We start from the raw sequence: 19039 nt of genomic DNA, 5'->3' as shown, positions 1-19039 counted from the left end.
CGGCAAGCCGACGAAATGGGCGCCAAGCCAAATGGCAGGTCTCACACCACGGATACAGGGCAGGGTAGAGGCAATGATGCCGGTGATCTGAGGACAATGAGATTGTTCAACGATCCTATCCATCAAAGCTTCGAACAGAACGTATTTTTGTCTGCTGACAATCTTTCTGCACATTTGCCCTGGATGGTCCGCAAGTACGTGCTCCAGCCATACATCCGCTGGGCTCGACAAATCGTCCGCCGAGAGACAGACATCCCCATGCTCACACATCTACTCATATATTCGGTAACCACGGTTCCGAGCGCAATAGCCCTCTACTGGCAGTTCACATACCTCCACGGCCTCTACCATTTCTCGATGCAGCTCTACTTCATCGGCACTTATACGCTCATGATGCATCAACACATCCACATGCGAGGAATTCTGGCGCGAAAATATGCTCGCTTGGATCATTTATTCCCTTACCTCACCGACCCTTTGATGGGCCATACATGGAACAGCTATTTCTACCATCACGTCAAGCATCATCATGTGGAGGGAAATGGACCGGATGACCTGTCCTCCACAATTAGATATGACCGCGATAATGCTGTCCATTTTCTACAATATGTTGGCCGCTTCTTCTTTCTGGTTTGGCTTGACCTCCCCTTGTACTTCCTCCGCAAGGGCCGGCATGTCGAGGCCGCAAGAGCCGCGAGTTCAGAATTTCTGAGTTTTACCTTCTATTATGTGATGGCGGCTTTGGTCAATGCTAGTGCGACGCTCTTCGTTTTCATATTGCCTCTATTATCAGTACGATGCGGGTTAATGATTGGCAACTGGGGTCAGCATGCGTTTGTGGACCCAGACAGCCCGGACTCGGATTTTCGGTCAAGTATAACCTTGATTGATGTTACAGTATGTCATCACAGCATCTGACGCGGAAGCTCAGCGCTTACGTGCATCAGAGTAACAGATTCTGCTTTAATGACGGCTACCATACGTCTCATCATCTCAACCCCATGAGGCATTGGCGCGACCATCCCATTGCCTTCTTGGAGCAGAAGGCTACTTACGAGAAAGAAGGCGCCCTCGTTTTCCACAACATCGACTTTCTAATGATAACGCTTCGCCTTTTGTGCAAAGACTACCACCACTTGGCCAAATGTCTTGTTCCGCTGGGCCAGCAGATCCGCCTTACCATGGAGCAGAGAGTTCAGTTGTTGAGAAAGCAGACACGGAAATTCACGGAAAAAGACATTCGGCAAAAGTTCCAGACGGACACAGCCCGCTAATAACAAGCTAAACCCACTATTGGACACATTTCAGATAGGTGTACAAGTCCCGGTGCCTCAATTGTGCTTCATGTGCTCTTTGGTTCCCCTGTGTGGTATGTGTGGTATGCGACAACGGAATAGCCAACAAAGCAAAAAATGTTTGTTTAAGGGTTGGAATAGCCATTTCCGTTCGTGTTTTCCCGAAAGATATCACGGATGAGACGACGGCTAGGACGCTGGGGCGAAGTGCAGCGGAGCCCACGCCCAACTACAATTATTGCTTGATTGATTGATAAATTTTTAGACTGGCCCAACCGCCAATATGAGCAGCTATGCAGCGCATCGCTATGAATACAGCTACCCTGGCCTTCTGTTGTAGTGACACTCTGATTCTGCAGCGAGATATCCCTTCCCTGAACTAGGTTTCCCCTCCATTAGCCATGCTGACCTGAACAATCACGGCAGCAAGTTACCAAGCTCCAAGTTCGCTGTCGCTACCATGACGTCCATGTACCTGCCGCCGAGCAAGCTACGACTTTCAACTAACCCAGCCTCATGTGTCCACCTCTGGTCGCAATCGCCATTGGCCGATGGTAGGCAACCGGCATCGTCCCGTTCTCATTATTGGCGTTTGCCCTGACCCAATACCGCATTCATAATCGAGGACACGCGTCTTATCTACCATATTGCCAATCAGTACGATCAGCTCTCACTTATGAATGCGAACTCGTCGGTACTGTGGACCCGCCATATCCCGACGTGCGCGGGAATCCCCTGCCGCCCCTGCCCAACAAGCATCCTCCGAGCATGTCAATGCCGTGGCCCTGCCGCCTCTACGTGGTGCAGCCACAGTTTGTAACACCCGTCAGCTAGCAGACGCAGCAGAATTATACTAGGTATCATCCCAATCGTCTAGTATCCTCAAGCTTGGCGTTGCGGTGTTCTACATCGTGCACCCCTTACTCCCCTTCCCCGCCACCCACCTCGCCTTTCTTACAGGATGCGCCTTGACAGACGCGTCCGATCGTAGTTGACAGTATGCCAAGGACTTGGTGAAGCAACTGGACAGATGGCGTGTCGCATAACGTATATGGCGCTATTATTCCACACGAGGTGTGGGCCTACACTTTTGCTAGTGGCGTAGTGGTTAGCTGACATGGCGACATCGTTTGCGTCTCGAATAAGAACAGAATGTTTCCCATGCCGAATTCTCCAACAGCTTCATTGATACTTGGATCCAATTGTCCCTGTTCTGTCGTAAATCAGCACTTCCGACATGCCAGACCAGCCGCGTCCTCGGCTGATTCAGTGGGTGACTTTATCCACCGGACGTTTGACACTAACACCGATTGCGGTGCCCCATAGTGATGGCCCGGGCCCACACCGGTGAAACGGTGCCCACTCCCTTCCCGAGGGCTCTAAATCAGCTGACGAAATTGGTGACATCTAAATGCCATTCCAATCCCTCAAGGTACTAACCAATCCCACCCATTCCCACTTCTCTGATGACTGCAACTTTTTTTATCACAGGCTAACCGCGTGGACCTGCATGATTTTGCTGCTGCAACCACGTTCCGCCGTAAGCAGCGAGAAGATATTGTACGAACGTTGGCGACAAGTGGCCCAACTACGCTTCAGCTCGCGCAGCAAATTAAACGTATCCCGGGGATGCCACAGCGATTGCCACTCTCTGTATGAGTAATGCGCATTCAATCGACCGTTCAGCGAAGCAGACCATGTCGTGGGGAGCACGTTAACGTTGCGCGCACCTGTCCTACGAGCACAAGGATCATACACTTTGGCTCAGAGATCCCCACAGGATCTGGAATGACTGGGAGTGACGACGACCCCAGCTCAGGCTCAGCGCCCCGTTTTCCGCTTGTGGTTGTCCCCGTTATCGTTGCTGCTGTTTTCACCCTACTCTTGTGAGTACCGCAAAATTTGCTCGGATACATCCGAGATGTTTAGACTCTTGAAGTTAAACCTCAAACTATCGAAGTACATGGCCAACAAACGCGAACAGGATCGCTAGCTATTACTACCGGCGCAACGCCCGCAACCGAGTCAGGATGGCCAGCGAAAATGGCGGGGGGTCTGTGCAACCTCGTTATCGGCAGCGCCACAAAAAGAGGCGTATGACAATTAACGAGGTCAACGACGGATTTCCTATGCTCAAGTATAGGAATTGGGTAGCAGAGCGCGTTGCTAAAGAGTTGCCAGCCGCCGGCGGAGTGCACATCCCAATCAAAGAAGTTAATAGTATCCGGACTTCGGATGGTCTAGGACTTGGCATTGCAACCATGGAGGATCACTCAGTTGAAAAACACCGGATGGCCGGCGCCACCGGTACGACTCTCGTTACGAACATGACACAGGATGCACAAAAAGGCTATGGAAATGCGACACTCGAGACAAATATATGTGTCTGTGCAAGTCGGACATCTCGAGCGTAACCGGCAACGGCCCAAGAGCATCAGCGTGTGCACAGTGATGATTATTTTGACAATCGTGAAGCCATGAGTGCTTCTCTTCCTTCAGACTACTTCAACGCAGCCGGCCAAGTCTGTGCAGTTTGCATTGATGTCTTCGAAGGCGACGAGGATGTCCGAGGTCTGATATGTGACCATGTATTCCACGCCGCATGTCTTGGTCCCTGGTTGATTAAGTGCCATAGCTGCTGCCCGCTTTGCAGAGCAGACTATTCCGCATATTTCGCATCAGGGCCCCTGACATACAGAGGGGGACGAAATATTGCCCCAGACAGCCCGAACTTCGACACACAGAACAACCACCGGCTTAACCTTCCAGCTATTCCCTTGGTGGCGTGGTTCCGACGTGGCAACTCGAGCCCGTCGCCTGAGGGTACACTCTTGACACGTTTCGGGCTGAACTCCGCCTTGGCGAGCTAGCTACGACGGAGCGCAAGTTCGGACCCAGCATGGTGCCATGGCCACCTCTACACCCCTTACGCAGACTTGTGCCTCGGCAGCGTCAACTAAGCGATACTCCCGGTTGTCTAGCGAAGTCGGTGGCTCGAGTTCCAGCAGGATCACTAGTCCATAGCTAGAAACGGCACGCCTACACAAACGAAACTCCGACCTGCGTAGTGCCATCAATAGGGTGTGTGGTGTTTATAATTGAAGTTTCCTGCTACTAGGCACCTACTCGGGGATTCCATTGTAGGAGAATGTCAAGAGCCTCATCGAACTTAGGCTGTCGGTAGCAGCTGGCTACCACTATATTGTTGATGGTAAGCAAGAGCAAGTCCCGGGTGTCCGCAGGCCGTCGCATCGCTTCATATCGCTGTCCTACGAAGCAAAGAACTCAAGCGGATGCGTGTTCTACGTGTTTTAAGTGTGGTTGTCAGAATAGACTCGTTTGAGAAAACGGCAAGCAAAGTCGGACAGGTGGCCTCATTCAACATCCAGCGTTGATCGTCCAGAGTCGATGGTTATAATACTAAGTCCCCGGTGTGTATGTGTGATAATGTGGAAGGTCTCGCAATGATCTACCAGCGGATGCCGCATTTCGTCATGTCCGTGGTTCAGTAGCGCCATGACACCTGCACAAATAGAGCGTCGCCCGTCCACTCTGCCGCCAACCAGGGAGAAAAGGCAGACCTAGTCCGATTGTTGGAATTCGGTTACTTGTGTCCGACTTCTTGGTATATCGTCATCTCATCGCTCTCGGTACAAGTCACATGAAAATGGCGTTGCACTGGCTCGTGTTCGAGTGCCTAAGCTACCAGCGGACACAGGAGCCTCTACAATGGCGTGGTTGCCGCACACCATGCATGCTTGGGTTCCTTTTGCCAGACAAACCGGGCGTGCTGGGCCGCGGTGTGGGGCTGCTACCCTCATATATATATATATATATATATAGGATGTCGCACTGCACGTGTGCATGACTGACGACCGAGTAGAAGGTCCCCAGCGAATTGGGCAACAAAAGACTCTTGATTCTTCTATCTAACGATTGACTGTGGTCGGTATTTTATACCTGTGCCGATTGAGGCAGGCATCTGAGACACGACAGGCAGAAGCCAGGTTGCCTGAAGCTATCGCCACCGATAGTAGGCAGCAGTGCTGATAACGGTCTACGTGAATGAGCGGCTTGATATTGACAGCTACCATGCAGACTTACATGGCGTCGGTAAATTGTTTCACCGCGCCGCCGTCAGGGGTCTCCGGGGGTTATATAAAGGAAAACTTTGTGCAAAGATAGGAGATGGCTCCTCAGAGATCAATACAGTCACTCTGGCGCCCATATGCTGCTCAGCACTCCTTGCTGCTAACCCCACCATGACAGTTGTGGCATTGTGGAAACGCGCGCCCAGTTCTGTATGGGCATGGAGTAAGTGGACAGTTAGCCAGATCCAGACGCCGCTTTCTGGACGTCGTCGAGCGGTGTCTCTCGCGACCATGTCCCCGGTTCCTGACAAGCAGACCCCATATTTGAAGTGTGGTCAGATGCGGTCACCCAGCCGCAGCCAGAAAGAAGATCTTGGACGTGGGGCTGCATCCAGATGAGGTGGCAGCCTGTCGCTCCGTGCGATGTGAAGAAAGCGTCGTCCAACTCGTGTCATGCTGCTCGCTGATTTGGATTTGCGTATGGTGTGCCAGGGCCATGTGCCGTGCAATCCCCGACACCGCTGCGGGCCATACGCCGTCCAGTTTTCGACATGCAGATTACTCTGTCAAGAGCGTGCGATTGTCCTGTTCGTCACGTTGTAGTTACCCACCGATTGTTGGCTTCTTGGCACGCGGTTTGCTTGCATCTCACTTCGTCCGCTCCCTGACGTGGTCGATCAGTGACGTGGAACGTGTAAGTGGATGCGGCGGCGGGGACCCGCTTCCTCCGATGCCTGATATGCAGACCACCAAGGTAGGGACGTGCGCCGTCCAATTCTTCTGCGTCGTGTTGGCAGCTACGGTACATGTCGGTTTCTCGGCATTGGTACGTAGCGGCAGCCAGAACTTGCCGTGCAGATCATTACGAAGTAGGGGGAAACCACTTCGTCCAGTTCTTGCGTCGCGTGTGGCAGGTACAGTACATGTCAGCTTCGCAACGTGGGTGCATGGTGACGGCCAGTTCTGCCGTGCAGATCACTGCGGAGTGGCGGCGGCGGCATCATCTGCCTGGACCATCGACATTCAGATCCAGACAAAAGTCGCCATGCGGAACGTGAAGACGGACAAGACGTCATGGGTGCTGGATCGTCCAATTCCTTCATGTGGACGGCGCCGTCCGGTCCGGTTCCAGACATGCCGCTCGCTGATGTGGAGCCTGTGCCGAGGCGCAGTTGCAGGGTTTTGTGCCGTCTACCTGTCGACAATGGCAATAGCGGACATTGTCCAAAGCTTGACAAGCAGATCACTGCAGCACACGCGGCCTTGGCACATTCTTCAGATGCACGCTACGCCGCAGCTGAAAGTCGGGTTCTTGACATCGTCTGGTCGCATCTCGTGCTGCAGCGTCCATCGCTTCCTGCCGTCCAGTCTTTGCGTGTCATTGGCTGCTACAGGTCGTGTCACCTTCTCGACATCGTTACGTGGAGGTGTGTCCATTTCTATGCAGGGCGTTATGGAGTCACAGAACCTGATTCTGGATGTGCAGATCTAGTGCGGTAAACTGCTGCCGCGTCCGAAGGCGGCCAGCTGTCCAGTTGGAGAGACTTGCAACGGCAATGATACTGAAAGGCAGAAACCACCCTTCTGTACTAGTGTGAGCAAAGGGCGAGTCAGCTCGCAAGCGTCATATTGTCGACTACAGTACCTGCAGCCTCGTCGGGGGTGCGGAAATAGCACCCCATGGCGGCAAAAAGGGAACTTCCCCGACCTCATCCACACCCGCCCCCCCCACCCCCCCCCCCCCCCCAAAAAAAAAAAACCTCATCCCCGCAGCCAAAGCCTGCCCTGATATTTCCGTTTCTGGAAGCCATGCAGAAATGCCACAAGCTCCCTGCGTACCTGCACCGTCCAGTTCCTGATGAGTTCTGATGACGTTCAGAAGAAGGTCATGCAAATCCACAAGTGGCAACCCCGAAGCGGCGAAGGGGGGGGGGAGACGGACCTGCGTGGGTAATGCCGTGTCGGTCCAGCTTTCCTTCCACCAGTGCGGGCTCAGGTAGTAAGAGGACTGTTCAACTTACCTTCGGCCGTCCGATCTGTGCAACTTTTGCGGCTGCATTTTCATCAATCGGATAGTATCCCGGACCCTTGCGTTTGGTGTCGTCAACGCGTCGAATGTGCTGAAGGGCTCAACTCCAACCTGGGTCCCGCCATGGTCAGCCATGATTCTGGCAGCGCCCCGCCGCGAACAAAGAGATTCATTGAAACTATCTACGAAGCAATAGGGACCTCAGCTCGAGATCTCGAAGACTCCCTAGAACATGGCCGCTGGAGCACTGGACTGCTGTGCGTAATCCCGCCGAGTCAGTGAGGTGCTCGCCTTGGCACCCTCACTGTAAACATACAGGAGTCTTAGGACACATTAGTGCACGATGCGCGCTGCAGTCACCGATTACCCGAAGGAGTCGATGTAGTGCATGACAGGCGAGAACTGTCGATTTCATTGCTTGATTGCGTGTGTATTCTTATGGGCTCCAGTTGGGGCTTCGATCAAGAACCCTTCAGCCCGGCGCACCGCCGCAGGGCGGACGCCACCCAGCCTCTCACAGATTTTAGTGCCAGCACTGATGGCGCCTTGGAGCTAAAAGCGCCCCGCCTTGTGGCGAACACCGTCTATGGTGACGGCCCAGGCGCTGGAACTTTGCCATCGAGTCCTACTTCCGTTTCATCCAAGCACAGTCATGGACTTCTTTGCCCCGTTCGACGACAAAATATTTCGTTGCGAACAAGTCATCGGCTACACCTTCAGGTCCAAGGCCGTGTGCGCTGAAGCACTCAACGCTGCTGACAACTACAGGTCTATCTGCGCTGTAGAAGGCACCTACCACAACATTCCGAAGAATGACCGCCTCGCTACCTACGGCGACACAGCAGCTAGTCTTCAACTACACAGCCTCTGGTTAGACTTGGGTGTCCAAAACGGTCAGTCTCTACATTTAAACTTGTCAACTACTTACAATTAACGGGAACGGGACGGATCTCAGACTGCTGGCCCATCATCAAAAGCGAAGTTCTGGGGCATGGAAACCTGGCGAGGGTGGGCGAGCAATATGGACTCGTGCACTGCATCAATGCAAAGACCAGTACCGTCCCAATAACGCCGGACATGACTGCAAAAACCTTAGCAGCTGTCCTGGGCGCTGTGGATAGGGACGGTGGCCATGTAGCACTTGGGGCCGTGATGGACAGATTGAGTCTGAGGCAGCACAAGTTATTGCCAAGGCACAATGCAATTGTTGGAAGCACTTGATCTACCCACGGGATCAGCCGCTATTCAATCATATAGATCAGGGCTAACTTGACTACTAGTCCAATACATCGGGGCTAGATATGTGTGGCTACTATGACCTCAGGTGTCAAGGCCAGGAACTGGGTGGGAATGGCTCCATATGGCGCAGTGTTGATTACGAGCACCATATTGTTGCCTACAACGAGTCTACCGGGTCGATAATCTCATTCCCGGTAGCCACCGCGCGCTCAGAGCGGAAGAATCTCGCCGGACCGAGGGCAGCACCCAGCACTTAACACTCGAAGACCTGGCGAATGTTAAGTGATGTCCACCAGTTGCAAATTACGCCACCGCACGGGTCGCAATTTTCGCGTCTCAGGACCGCTTCAATCGACGCTGCATGGGGACGCTTGACGCCATTGGTGCGTCTCCAGCGAGAACTCCTCTTTCCGACGTTGTAGAAGCTCCTGGCCATAGGAACATGCGGATTTCTTTCACGCGAGGGTGTTTGGATAGCAACCTCCAATTGTACAACTGCAAGACAGACAGTCGGCGGCTGCAATACATATTCGTCATCTTGCGCCTCAGGGGACGTCCGGAAAGCACAAACCCACTTGGCCCTGGGATCAGTGCTGCTTGCGTTTTATGGTCGCAGAGAGACGCTCCATTTGGGACAACCCGACCTTGCGCTTCGTACAATTGCTCGTCAGGCTTCTCCGCGCCGTCAAGGCAGTAGACTGCAGATGAGTTACAGTAGTCTAGCTCCAACTCAACTGCCTACTACACCACATTTACTACTGCATGCAGGATGTACGAGCTACAAGGGGCGTTTGCATTCTTCCGCGAGGTGCAAACTGGTCGATGCTCACATGACTGCGACGAAACGGGGGTGTAAAGGACCGGCGAAAGGCTGACGCCGCCATGCTTCAGGTCTCCACGAGACTTTTTTGCGGCTGACACCCAAGAACAGCAACATGAGAAAAGGATGCCATCAACGGGCTACCGTAAACCTTGTGCCGTACATTGGCAGCTTTGTGAAAGCTGGTGAGACTGACTACTGGACCCACTACAGCAATCAGCACGGCGAATTTGCCAATGAGGCTCGATATTCGCTTTGCCGAGCTTATCCATAGCCCGCAGATGCGATGTGTTGTCGCCACATCATCCTCGCTGACCCAACGGCACTGCCAGCTTTGGTGCCCGCGAAATAGATCATTACACCTGCCGCCTTTTAGGAAGTTGACCTCGCGATTTGTATTTTCTGAAGCTAATTGTCCTGTAAAAGGCTGTTGAGTATCAGCGCGCCATCGAAGGTGATTTTCTTTGGACTAGTAAACGTCGCAATTTTATCGAGCTGAGAATGGAGATCAGCCCATCGATGCATGTGCCGTATCTCAAGACTCCGGCAGATATTCACGCCGAGGAAGTACTGAAGAGCCTCGGCACACTACACAAAATCGAAAGGCTCACGACACCGTCACCTACGACGATTCAAAGCTTCGATCCGAGGAGCACGGCCGGTGATGCGTCGGACGAACCAGATCCATCCTCGCGAGAGGGCAGGTCTCCTTGCGGCAAGGGAAGCATCCCTTCAAGAATGCTGCGTGGATTGGCCATGACCAACCCAACAGAGGGGCAATACTCTGGTGGATCAATCCTGCCGCCGTTGATAGCATCGTTCACAGACAGACCGGCAACGAGAGCAGGGAACGAGCCGGAGGAATTGATGAAGTGGGTCATAGGACATGCTTGATGTCTGTACAGGGCTACCACTAACTCGACTTGTAGGATCAATGAACCTGAGCAGAATAAATGCTCGTACTGTGGTAAGCGGTTCAAAGGCAGGAATGAAGCTTGGCGCCATGAAAGCTCTCTCCATGTCCGCACTCGGTTCTGGTCGTGCTTTACCCTGTCAAGCTGTGATGACGCTTTTCACGACTCCAACGAACATCCAGAGGCGCTTATCATGTGCTGTTATTGTGGCGATGAGTTTCCCAGAAGCAGGCATCAGCTCCGCAGCAGGATTGACATTGGCGGCGATCCACCTACGCAGGCAACAAAGGCTGAAGAGGAGCGCAGACGACATCTACATGATGTTCACAATTTCAAGTGTTGCAGCTCCTCCAAAAAGTTCTACAGGGCGGACCATTTCCGGCAACATCTAAAGCACAGTCACGCTGCGAGGCGCGGGAACTGGATGGCTTTCCTGGAAAGAGCATGCTTAGTGAAACTTCATTTCCCACAGAGACTGTGAACTGCCGCGGCATCGCGTCCACTTGCGCGCGGAGAGACAATGGGGCAAGCAACTCGCAACCTGTCAGAGCCGCGCCGTTCCCTCCGGCGTGGTCGCTGCTGGGATGGCCGCCTGGCCGCCATCGCCCGAGGGCAGCTCGCGTGGGAACCAGCCGTAATCGACAAAGTCTACAGCAGGCCCGCCGAGGGCGCTGCGGCGATGGCGATGTGCTCGGCACGGTCACCTGGGGTCACCTAGGGCCTCGGCCTGGTTGCGCACGCCGTCAGGCTGGGAGCTGCCCCCAGAGCGGAGGCGACAGTGGGCTTGCGATGTGATTTGCGAGAAGAGAGGTTAGCAGGAGGAGGAGGGAAGGGGACACAAGACGGGATCAAGAGAGCTGCGAACCGGAAATCCAAGTAGTCAAGCGTAGCACCGTATGGGGAGCGATCACATCTAGGTCTCGATCCGTTAAACTCCCGCAATGCAAGTAACGTGAAGCAGACATTTATATTCAACCACGGTATTGCTGGCCTCCCAGCCTCCCGATTCTAAGCTGACCCCAGGTATTTTCGCGGGCGCAGCTACTCGACTAACTTGAACATGCAGTAGTACAACCATTGTCTTATAGAGTGCAGGCAGGGTTGCTTGCAATGCCGATTGGTCAAGCCATTGTTGAGGGGGACAGATACACACCACCCTGGCGCTTTAGATGCAATTTATTTGCCTCAGTGTCAACCCAAGTAAGCTCCCAAGTCTCCTACCCCCTGTCAAGCATATCACACAGGGTAGTGCAGCCACGTAGTCAGGCGGACAGACATCGGGCATAAGGCTCCGTTCAGCCGCGCCGCACAAGACAGGTGGATGCCTTGACCACCAAACCTCAACTCCACGAAGTTGAGAGAGGTCCTCTAGTCATCCTCTGAAACTCTATGGCAATCGAGTGTTCGGGTATTTGCGTCGATGGGATATTCGCGCTGACGGGGTGTTCGCGTGCCACGCAGACGCTAGTCGAGTAGCCGGGGCCAGGAGGTAGAACTGCTAGCGGTACCAAGGCTTCATGAAATGCCTGCAAGCTAGATCCAAGATCCTACGGAACAGCCACTGAATTGATCGCGGGCTTGGGGTTACCCGATGAATAATTACCGCCCACAGGACTAATAGTCTGAACCGTGGTTACATGACCGTCGGGTCTGACGATTCCCGATAGACTAATAATGCGGTTCGGGATATACAAACTAACCGCCGGTTCGGTTCGCTCGAAACGGACGGACCGTTAAGACGGGATGGGATCATAAAACGGACCGGTTACACTGTTACGAGCCCTGCTGGCGGCCTTGCACACATAGATTGAGCATCCCTTTCCTTACGACTTATCATTCGCCGGTGCGAAGCGTACGAAATAGGGAAAACGTTGAGCCTCAGCATTAAGCAGCCTTGCAGGCAATATGTTTAACAATGTAGAAACATAATGACTGATCTTAGCTGGCCTATCCAGGCTATTTTGTCGTTCCCTCAACAGCGTTCGGTGCCACAGCATCGACCCCTCACTCCATTGGAACACCCAATAATATTCTGAGGAATCTTGGCCAAGTTAAAGCCAGCACTGTCCGCACATTGATAGTGCTTTCCCCCATCGAAATACACGATATCCGCGAATCCTGATGCCGCATAAACAAATTCCTGCTGACCAGGACATGGCGTCTGATTTGGCCCCACATCGACAGTACCGGCATTCTTGCAAATCACATAGCAAGCATCCGCACCGAGCGAGAGACCCAAAAGTAAGCTGATTGGTGCCCGCATTTTCGTCCGTCGTCCTTGGGTGCTCTTGGATCTTGCTGTCCACGTCGATGACGATGTGTTGCTAAGTTGGCAAGTAAGAGCAAAAGTATAAATATATCGTCCAGGCTCCCTAGAATTGGTCAAATGGCGGAGTCGAATGGTAGAGCCGGTGATATTTGGGATGATTCCTCGATCAATAGAGATCCGAATCAGCTGGTGGTCCTGCAATAAATGCTCTTTATATACTTAATTGTCTTTATGAGCTTATTAATGGTATTTACCGTAGCGCATTGGTCGCATTGATCGTATTTCTGCGCGGTCTCTGCGGCAACACTGCATTGTGGACAAGTGTAAGTAAGTAGTGCCACGCTCTGTCAACAGAGCGGAAATGCGAGCCATCCCACGCCGAACGATTGAGACATTCCATTGCCCGTTTGAACTGCGAAATGGTGTCACGAGCCGATTGGATCTGAGTTCTAACGTCATTGCATTTATGGTCACGCTAGACCCGACTGCAGTTGATGCTCAGACCGCTGACTCTGAGGGGACTTAAAATGTGTCACAATATAGTGCTGATGCAACGTCGAAGCCCAGCCACGATGCAACTACCCAGATAATAAGGCCGAGTGTTACATCCAACCCGTGTAGAATCAAACCAATCGCATTATGTTACACCTTAAGGACCGTTGCCGAAGTGCGGGGGTCTGAGATGCTGTACCATATCCAACTAGGATGAACTTGCTGCAAAGGGTTGCCTGGGAGCATTTGGGAGTGAGCACTGCAGCTGCACCACCCGCAGCTTCGGGTGGTCTGTGTTGGCTTTGCAGCTTGGCGAGGTCCTCAGAACCTTGACTACACGGCATGCGAGGAAGAAGTGGCCTTCGAGCGTGACTTCCATAAGAGATTGCAGATGATTATAAATACCGCTATTGAACTTTTAACACCTCAAGTTAAACTAGTGAGACAGGGCTTGCAGGGCGACATCTCAAAAGGAAATCAACAAGTCGAGGAATGGATCTAGTGGAAGAGGACGGACATGAGACTATGGATGTGGACTATGACGTTGAGACGTGCAAAATGTGGTTCGACATGACACGCTACAAGAGTTTCAGATGTGAGTGGTCCGGCAGCATATGTCTCAATGCCGTAAGTATTCAAGGTTTACACTGCTCTGGGAATGTGGCATATATTAACCCTCCTAGCAGGCCACAATTATTTCGCATGCACGGGTGTAAGCTTTGCTAGGCCACAGTACAGGCTCGGAAGCGCAGTAGTGAGGAGATTACCTTACCTATCACACAAATGGGACGCCATAGTTACTCTGTATTCCTCCGAGGTTAACAATACCTTCCGCCATTCTGCTCCGCTCCATGAGGCCTGACTCAGTTGCGCACAGGCTTTGTTCCGCAGATTATACTGCCCTGTACCGTGCCTCATGATGTATCACAATGTGAGTGGGAATATCGGGTGGGTATTGAGTGAACGAGCTCTCCGTACAGGTCGATCGTGCAAGAGGCATGCAAGGCTGCATCTGCGCCCAGAATCGGGGCCCATCACATGTCCGCCACCACGTAATCTTGTACTTCTCACCCTCGAGCTTGGCCTTGCTCCATGTCACGAGCCAATCCTCTGGTTTAATCCTGCTTTATTTGACTATGGGACCGAAAAGACCTTGGCACAAGCTGATAGTATTGGAAATGTGTCGCTTGAGGAAAGGTTGACAAGGTAGATCAATCCTCGGTTTCTTTCCGTCTTTACGTCCAGCTCCTCGTTTTCGCTTCCAGGCTTGAAAGAGCTCATGCCGACAGACTGATGCCAAGCAAAGAAGGGTAGACCAAAACGCTGTATACTGCGGCAGTTCGGCAGTGTTCCCATCCACAACGCACGAGAAATGAAAGGGGACGCCGCGGGTACCCAAATTCCGACGCGTGCCAGACACACAGGCGACTAACGTTTGGGCCTAGCGGAACACTCGATTCCCCACCAACGATGCGATCTGCCGACATGGCAGCCGCTACACGCGAACAAGGTGCTTACACTTAGTAGTCATGACAAGCGACGACATCAAATGACACACTTCGCAATGATCTGCACGGCAAGCCCTGGCTGCCGCTACGTAACAATGTCGAGAGACCGACATATGCTGTAGCTGTCAATACGACGCAGAAGAATAGGTCTGCGTACGTCTCTGCCCTTTGTGGTCTGCATGTCAGGTATCGGACGGAGCGGTTCCCGCCGCCGCATCCACTTACATGTTACACGTCACTGGGTTGGTGCACACTTGGCTTCGACGCCTACGGTCTATCTCAAACCGGAACGGCCTGGAGGCGCACAGTAGCCCAGAAGCGAAAGGGTCTGTACAGTAGCCTAGTGCTCTTTCTTCACTTCTCCCTCCTCTCCAAATCCGCCAGACATAGCAGCCAGAAGCCGGGTTGCCTAAAGCTATTATTACCGTGGGCAGGCAGCAGTGCCGTCAAATGGGCGGCCTGATTTTAGCAGATGTCATTTGCGAGCCAACTCCGGACGACAAGCCCTCCATTAATGTGATCTCGTAGCCAATGCCTGTTGCAACGACTCATCTTGATCCCGTGCTTGTTCGATTGCTTCAGATGTCGCGCAACCGCAGTCTGTTCCTTGTACGGCCCTGTTACGGTTTGTGGCAAGAGTCGCACCTGCCACGCAGCCACGGACTTGTCAGACAAGTGTATCCACGGGACCATCCTTGGCATCAGTCAATCGGTAAAAAATTGTCCGTATAGCAAGAGCTCCTTGAAAGGCTGCACGAAATCGAAATCTTGCAAGCTCTTATGATACGCAAAGGGTATTGTTGTCGTGAGATTGCGGCAGCTAGTGCCGGGTGCTGTCCGTAGCGAGGTACGACCTTGAACGAAGTAATTGCGAACGCCGGCCCGTGCTTCCGACCAGTATATTCATCCACCGCCGGAGAATTGGTACCAAATCCGAGCGCCATTGCACAATTTGTGCACCTAGTGGTCAAAGCTTTAACCGGCACAAATTCAGGTGGCGATAGCATGTTTTCGGGCTGTCGAAAGCTCTTGCCCGCCGCTCTGTCGCGGAAGTGGAGACCACTGATCACTGTCCAGAGTTCTAGTGGATGAGCAGCTCCGTTCTACAGTAACCCCAAACATTCGGAGGAAGGACCACAGAACGCGCCGGGACTGCTGGAGTACCCGAAGTTTGACGTGGTGCTCATCCGCACGCCTCCCAGGGTCTCAGTCAATACCCACCAGCTGTAACGATGTAGGGCGGAATTGAACGGACATATGGTATGTGCTGTGCCGCATCTACCACGTCGCATGCTAAGTAGTGAAGCACGGCTTAAGATACGTGCATTCCGCTGGCATAATCCACCGAGATTTGAAGCCCAGTAACATTCTTATCAATGGAAACTGCGATTTGAAGATATGCGACTTTGGCCTCGCGCGAGCACTTGACGCGAAGCTGACGGGGTACGTCTCGACCCGGTACTACCGTGCCCCGGAGGTCATGTTGAGTTGGCAGAAATACGGGGCCGAAGTCGATATTTGGAGCGCGGCATGCGTGCTCGCCGAGATGCTCGAGGGAAAGCCGCTCTTCCCAGGCAAGAGCCATGTGCACCAATTTCTGGTCATAGCGAGCTCCTGGGAAGCCCTTCGGACGGTGTGGTCGCCTCCATTGCGAATGAGAATGTAAGTGGCGGTAAACATCATTCACGCGTTTCCATTGTTGACAGACTGCCAGACGCGCCGGTTCTTGAGAACATTGCCTAGGCGCGAGCCACAGCCACTCGAAAGCAGGCTCACGAGCGCAGACTCCACTAGTAAGCATTGTGGGAATAACCCTGAAGAGAAGGCTAATTCGGTCTCATAGCCCTTGAGCTGCTCAAGAACTTGCTCATCTACGATCCCACCACACGGATGACGGCCACTGAGGTTCTTGCCCACGGGTATCTGTCCCAGTACCATGACCCCACTGATGAGCCTACCGCGACCGAGGAATTCGATTGGATTTTTGATGACGCGGAGATGGACGTGGAAACATGGAAACTCATGACGTCCGTACAATTATTGCGCAGCCCGAAGTAGGCGTGATAGGCTAACTTGCTCAAAGGTATTCCGAGGTTCTGGAGTATCATGGAGCAACAGCCGTTGCGAGTCCTGCGTCATGCACCGTAGAAAGTGTCCACTTAGCAGAGGGATGACATCAAGCCGAAGACGGACATGCGTCGTGTTCTATGCGCCCGGCAACTCAACGGTAGACTCATAGGAGGCACGGGTATATTGGGCAAGGAGTACTCCCTCGGCTAGGCACTGGACGCGAGGCCATACATCTCTATGGCCGTGAGCTTTCAAGACAGCGGCATTGCGTTGGATGGGCTCGGCGTGGGCTTGTTCGCCGCGTCTTAAGCGCTCTTGCGATGACACTTATTATAGATTATCATACCCTTAAGCTGGGACTTCGCTCCGACACGCACTGTGGCTCCAGCCATGAGCTGGATCCACACAGGTCAATTGGCCCCGCACCGGTGACCGGGATGTCCTGCAGGACAGCCGCAGAGGCTACATGACACTAAGGGCCAATGCTTTATGTTTATTCGGGGTAGTCCGACAGGGCCTGAAGGTGCGGTGCAACTCCAAGTCTTCGATATCGCCACTGGCTCATACACCGTCGTTAACCCTGTCGAAGTTACGGTTTCAGCGGGGTTGGAGGGACTATAGGGACTTCATGGTGGGCTTGGGTCGTTGCAGCAGGCTGTTTGTTTCGTGAGTCAAACGGCTGGTAGGGGTTGGCTTGCTCTTTATACGCCTAAGGCGCAACCTACTCTGTCATGACGGAAGTGTACACCCGAACTTGAATTGCCCAGGCGACACACTGTCGGCCACCCAGACTCTTGAAGTTTGCACGAGAAAAGACAAGGCATCTAGAATACAGCTCTTTGTGCTCAGAGTGCTGACTTTAATTTGAAGCCAGAGCATAAAATTACATCTCGCCCGAAATCGGCGAACATGTCTTTCCGGCGACAGCATCAAAGTTGTTCACCAAATTCCTCAGGCTCATGATCGACCTTGTGGAGTTGCGCGACCTTTGATATCCGCTAGACTTGGACTGTGCGATCCGGTGCGAGTCGTCTTTGGGGACATGTCGCCGAGACTTAGACATCTCTGACTGGGCCAGGGTCGTGTTGATAGTGGAGGTCTGTAATGGTTTTAAGATACCCGTGCGACTCGCCGCCTTCCCATTGTCCTCTATGACTTTATGGTCTCTGGTGCCATCTGCCAGAGAAGTGCATCCAGTAGCAGAGTGAGCTGTCGTCAACCTGGTTCTAGCAGGGCCCGTGCTGTTGACATTGACTTCCTGCATGACTTTGTGTCGCTTGGAAGGCCTGCCGCTCTCAATACCCGCTGCTGAGTTCACATAAAAAGGCAGGTGTTGTAGTGTTGTTGAATCGCGCATATTGATATGAGAAATTGTAGGCAGCCGTGCCACATTCGGTCCCTGGCGGACTCCTGCAAATACAAGATGTACTGTACCAGGCAACTTGCTGTGGTGTTCGTGGTGTATGTGCTCCGTGATAATGGATTTCAAGACTGCTCCATTGGCGTCCGTAGAGATCGGTTCAAATGCGCAGTCTTGCTTTCTCCAGTAGCAGTTCTGGCATTTCCCCCCAATTAGGTTCTGAAATCCGCTGCATCGAATCTACGATGGTGTTAGCCATGCCCATTTGACATAAAAGTCCAGATACACAGCTCACCTTTCGTTGTCTGCAGTACATGCATGCCATAATCGCTCGCCGCGGCCTGGCCGCCATGAGAGCGTAGGGTGACGCCGGCCACGCATACAATGGTACGTTCCGCTGACTTTCCATGCTGTTGTCCTGGTCGAGGTGCGCTGCATATTTTACTCGCTGCGAGGCAGAGAAATTGTGCTGATATTTCCGTTCAGGACTGGGGCGTGGCAATTCTGCTGTCCCCAGATCCATTTGTTTGCACCAGGAGTTTCGTGGTTCGTTTCCTTCTGGCGGAAACTAACGACTACGCGCGTCAGCGGAGGCAGAGCCCATGCAGTCGAACGGCAGCTGCGGTCAGGCATGCCTAGAGGTCTGACTTATGTAGGAAGTGGCGCGCAGAAACACAAGAGGGTAGGGCCCCGCATTGGGGAACAGAGAGGGGCATAAGTGAATGTCTCATGAGTAGCTGTGGTACTGTAACACATGAAATCATGTCAAGGCGTGATGTGGCAGTATGGCGACAATACACTATCCGACCGACTACATTCGCACGGACACATACTGTGTGCTGTCCCACTGACGCCGTTTAGCCCAAGGACAAAGTATCAAATGGCCAGGATGTCGATCGAGATTGATGTCGACCATGTACAGTACATAAAAAGAGTGTACTGTACAGCCGGG

At 53.0% G+C, this 19039-nt stretch overlaps 1 protein-coding gene across 1 annotated transcript; it reads left to right on the top strand.

Annotated features, from left to right (window-relative positions):
- Window positions 1–15914: 15914 nt before the first annotated feature.
- On the top strand, window positions 15915–16715 carry PLICBS_006557 (MAPK protein hog1; the record flags this gene model as incomplete). The annotated part of the gene is made up of 4 exons (XM_065600982.1): window positions 15915–15917; window positions 15964–16319; window positions 16401–16450; window positions 16501–16715. The coding sequence occupies 4 exons, from the start codon at window positions 15915–15917 to the stop codon at window positions 16713–16715; spliced, it is 624 nt and encodes a 207-aa protein (XP_065457054.1).
- Window positions 16716–19039: the final 2324 nt, after the last annotated feature.

This window comes from Purpureocillium lilacinum (assembly GCF_023168085.1).
Source record: "Purpureocillium lilacinum CBS 284.36 DNA, scaffold_4, whole genome shotgun sequence".
In the NCBI taxonomy this organism is placed as follows: Eukaryota; Fungi; Ascomycota; class Sordariomycetes; order Hypocreales; family Ophiocordycipitaceae; genus Purpureocillium; species Purpureocillium lilacinum.
The sequence above is the reverse complement of the archived record's forward strand: the minus strand, read 5'-3'. Positions and strand labels throughout refer to the sequence as shown.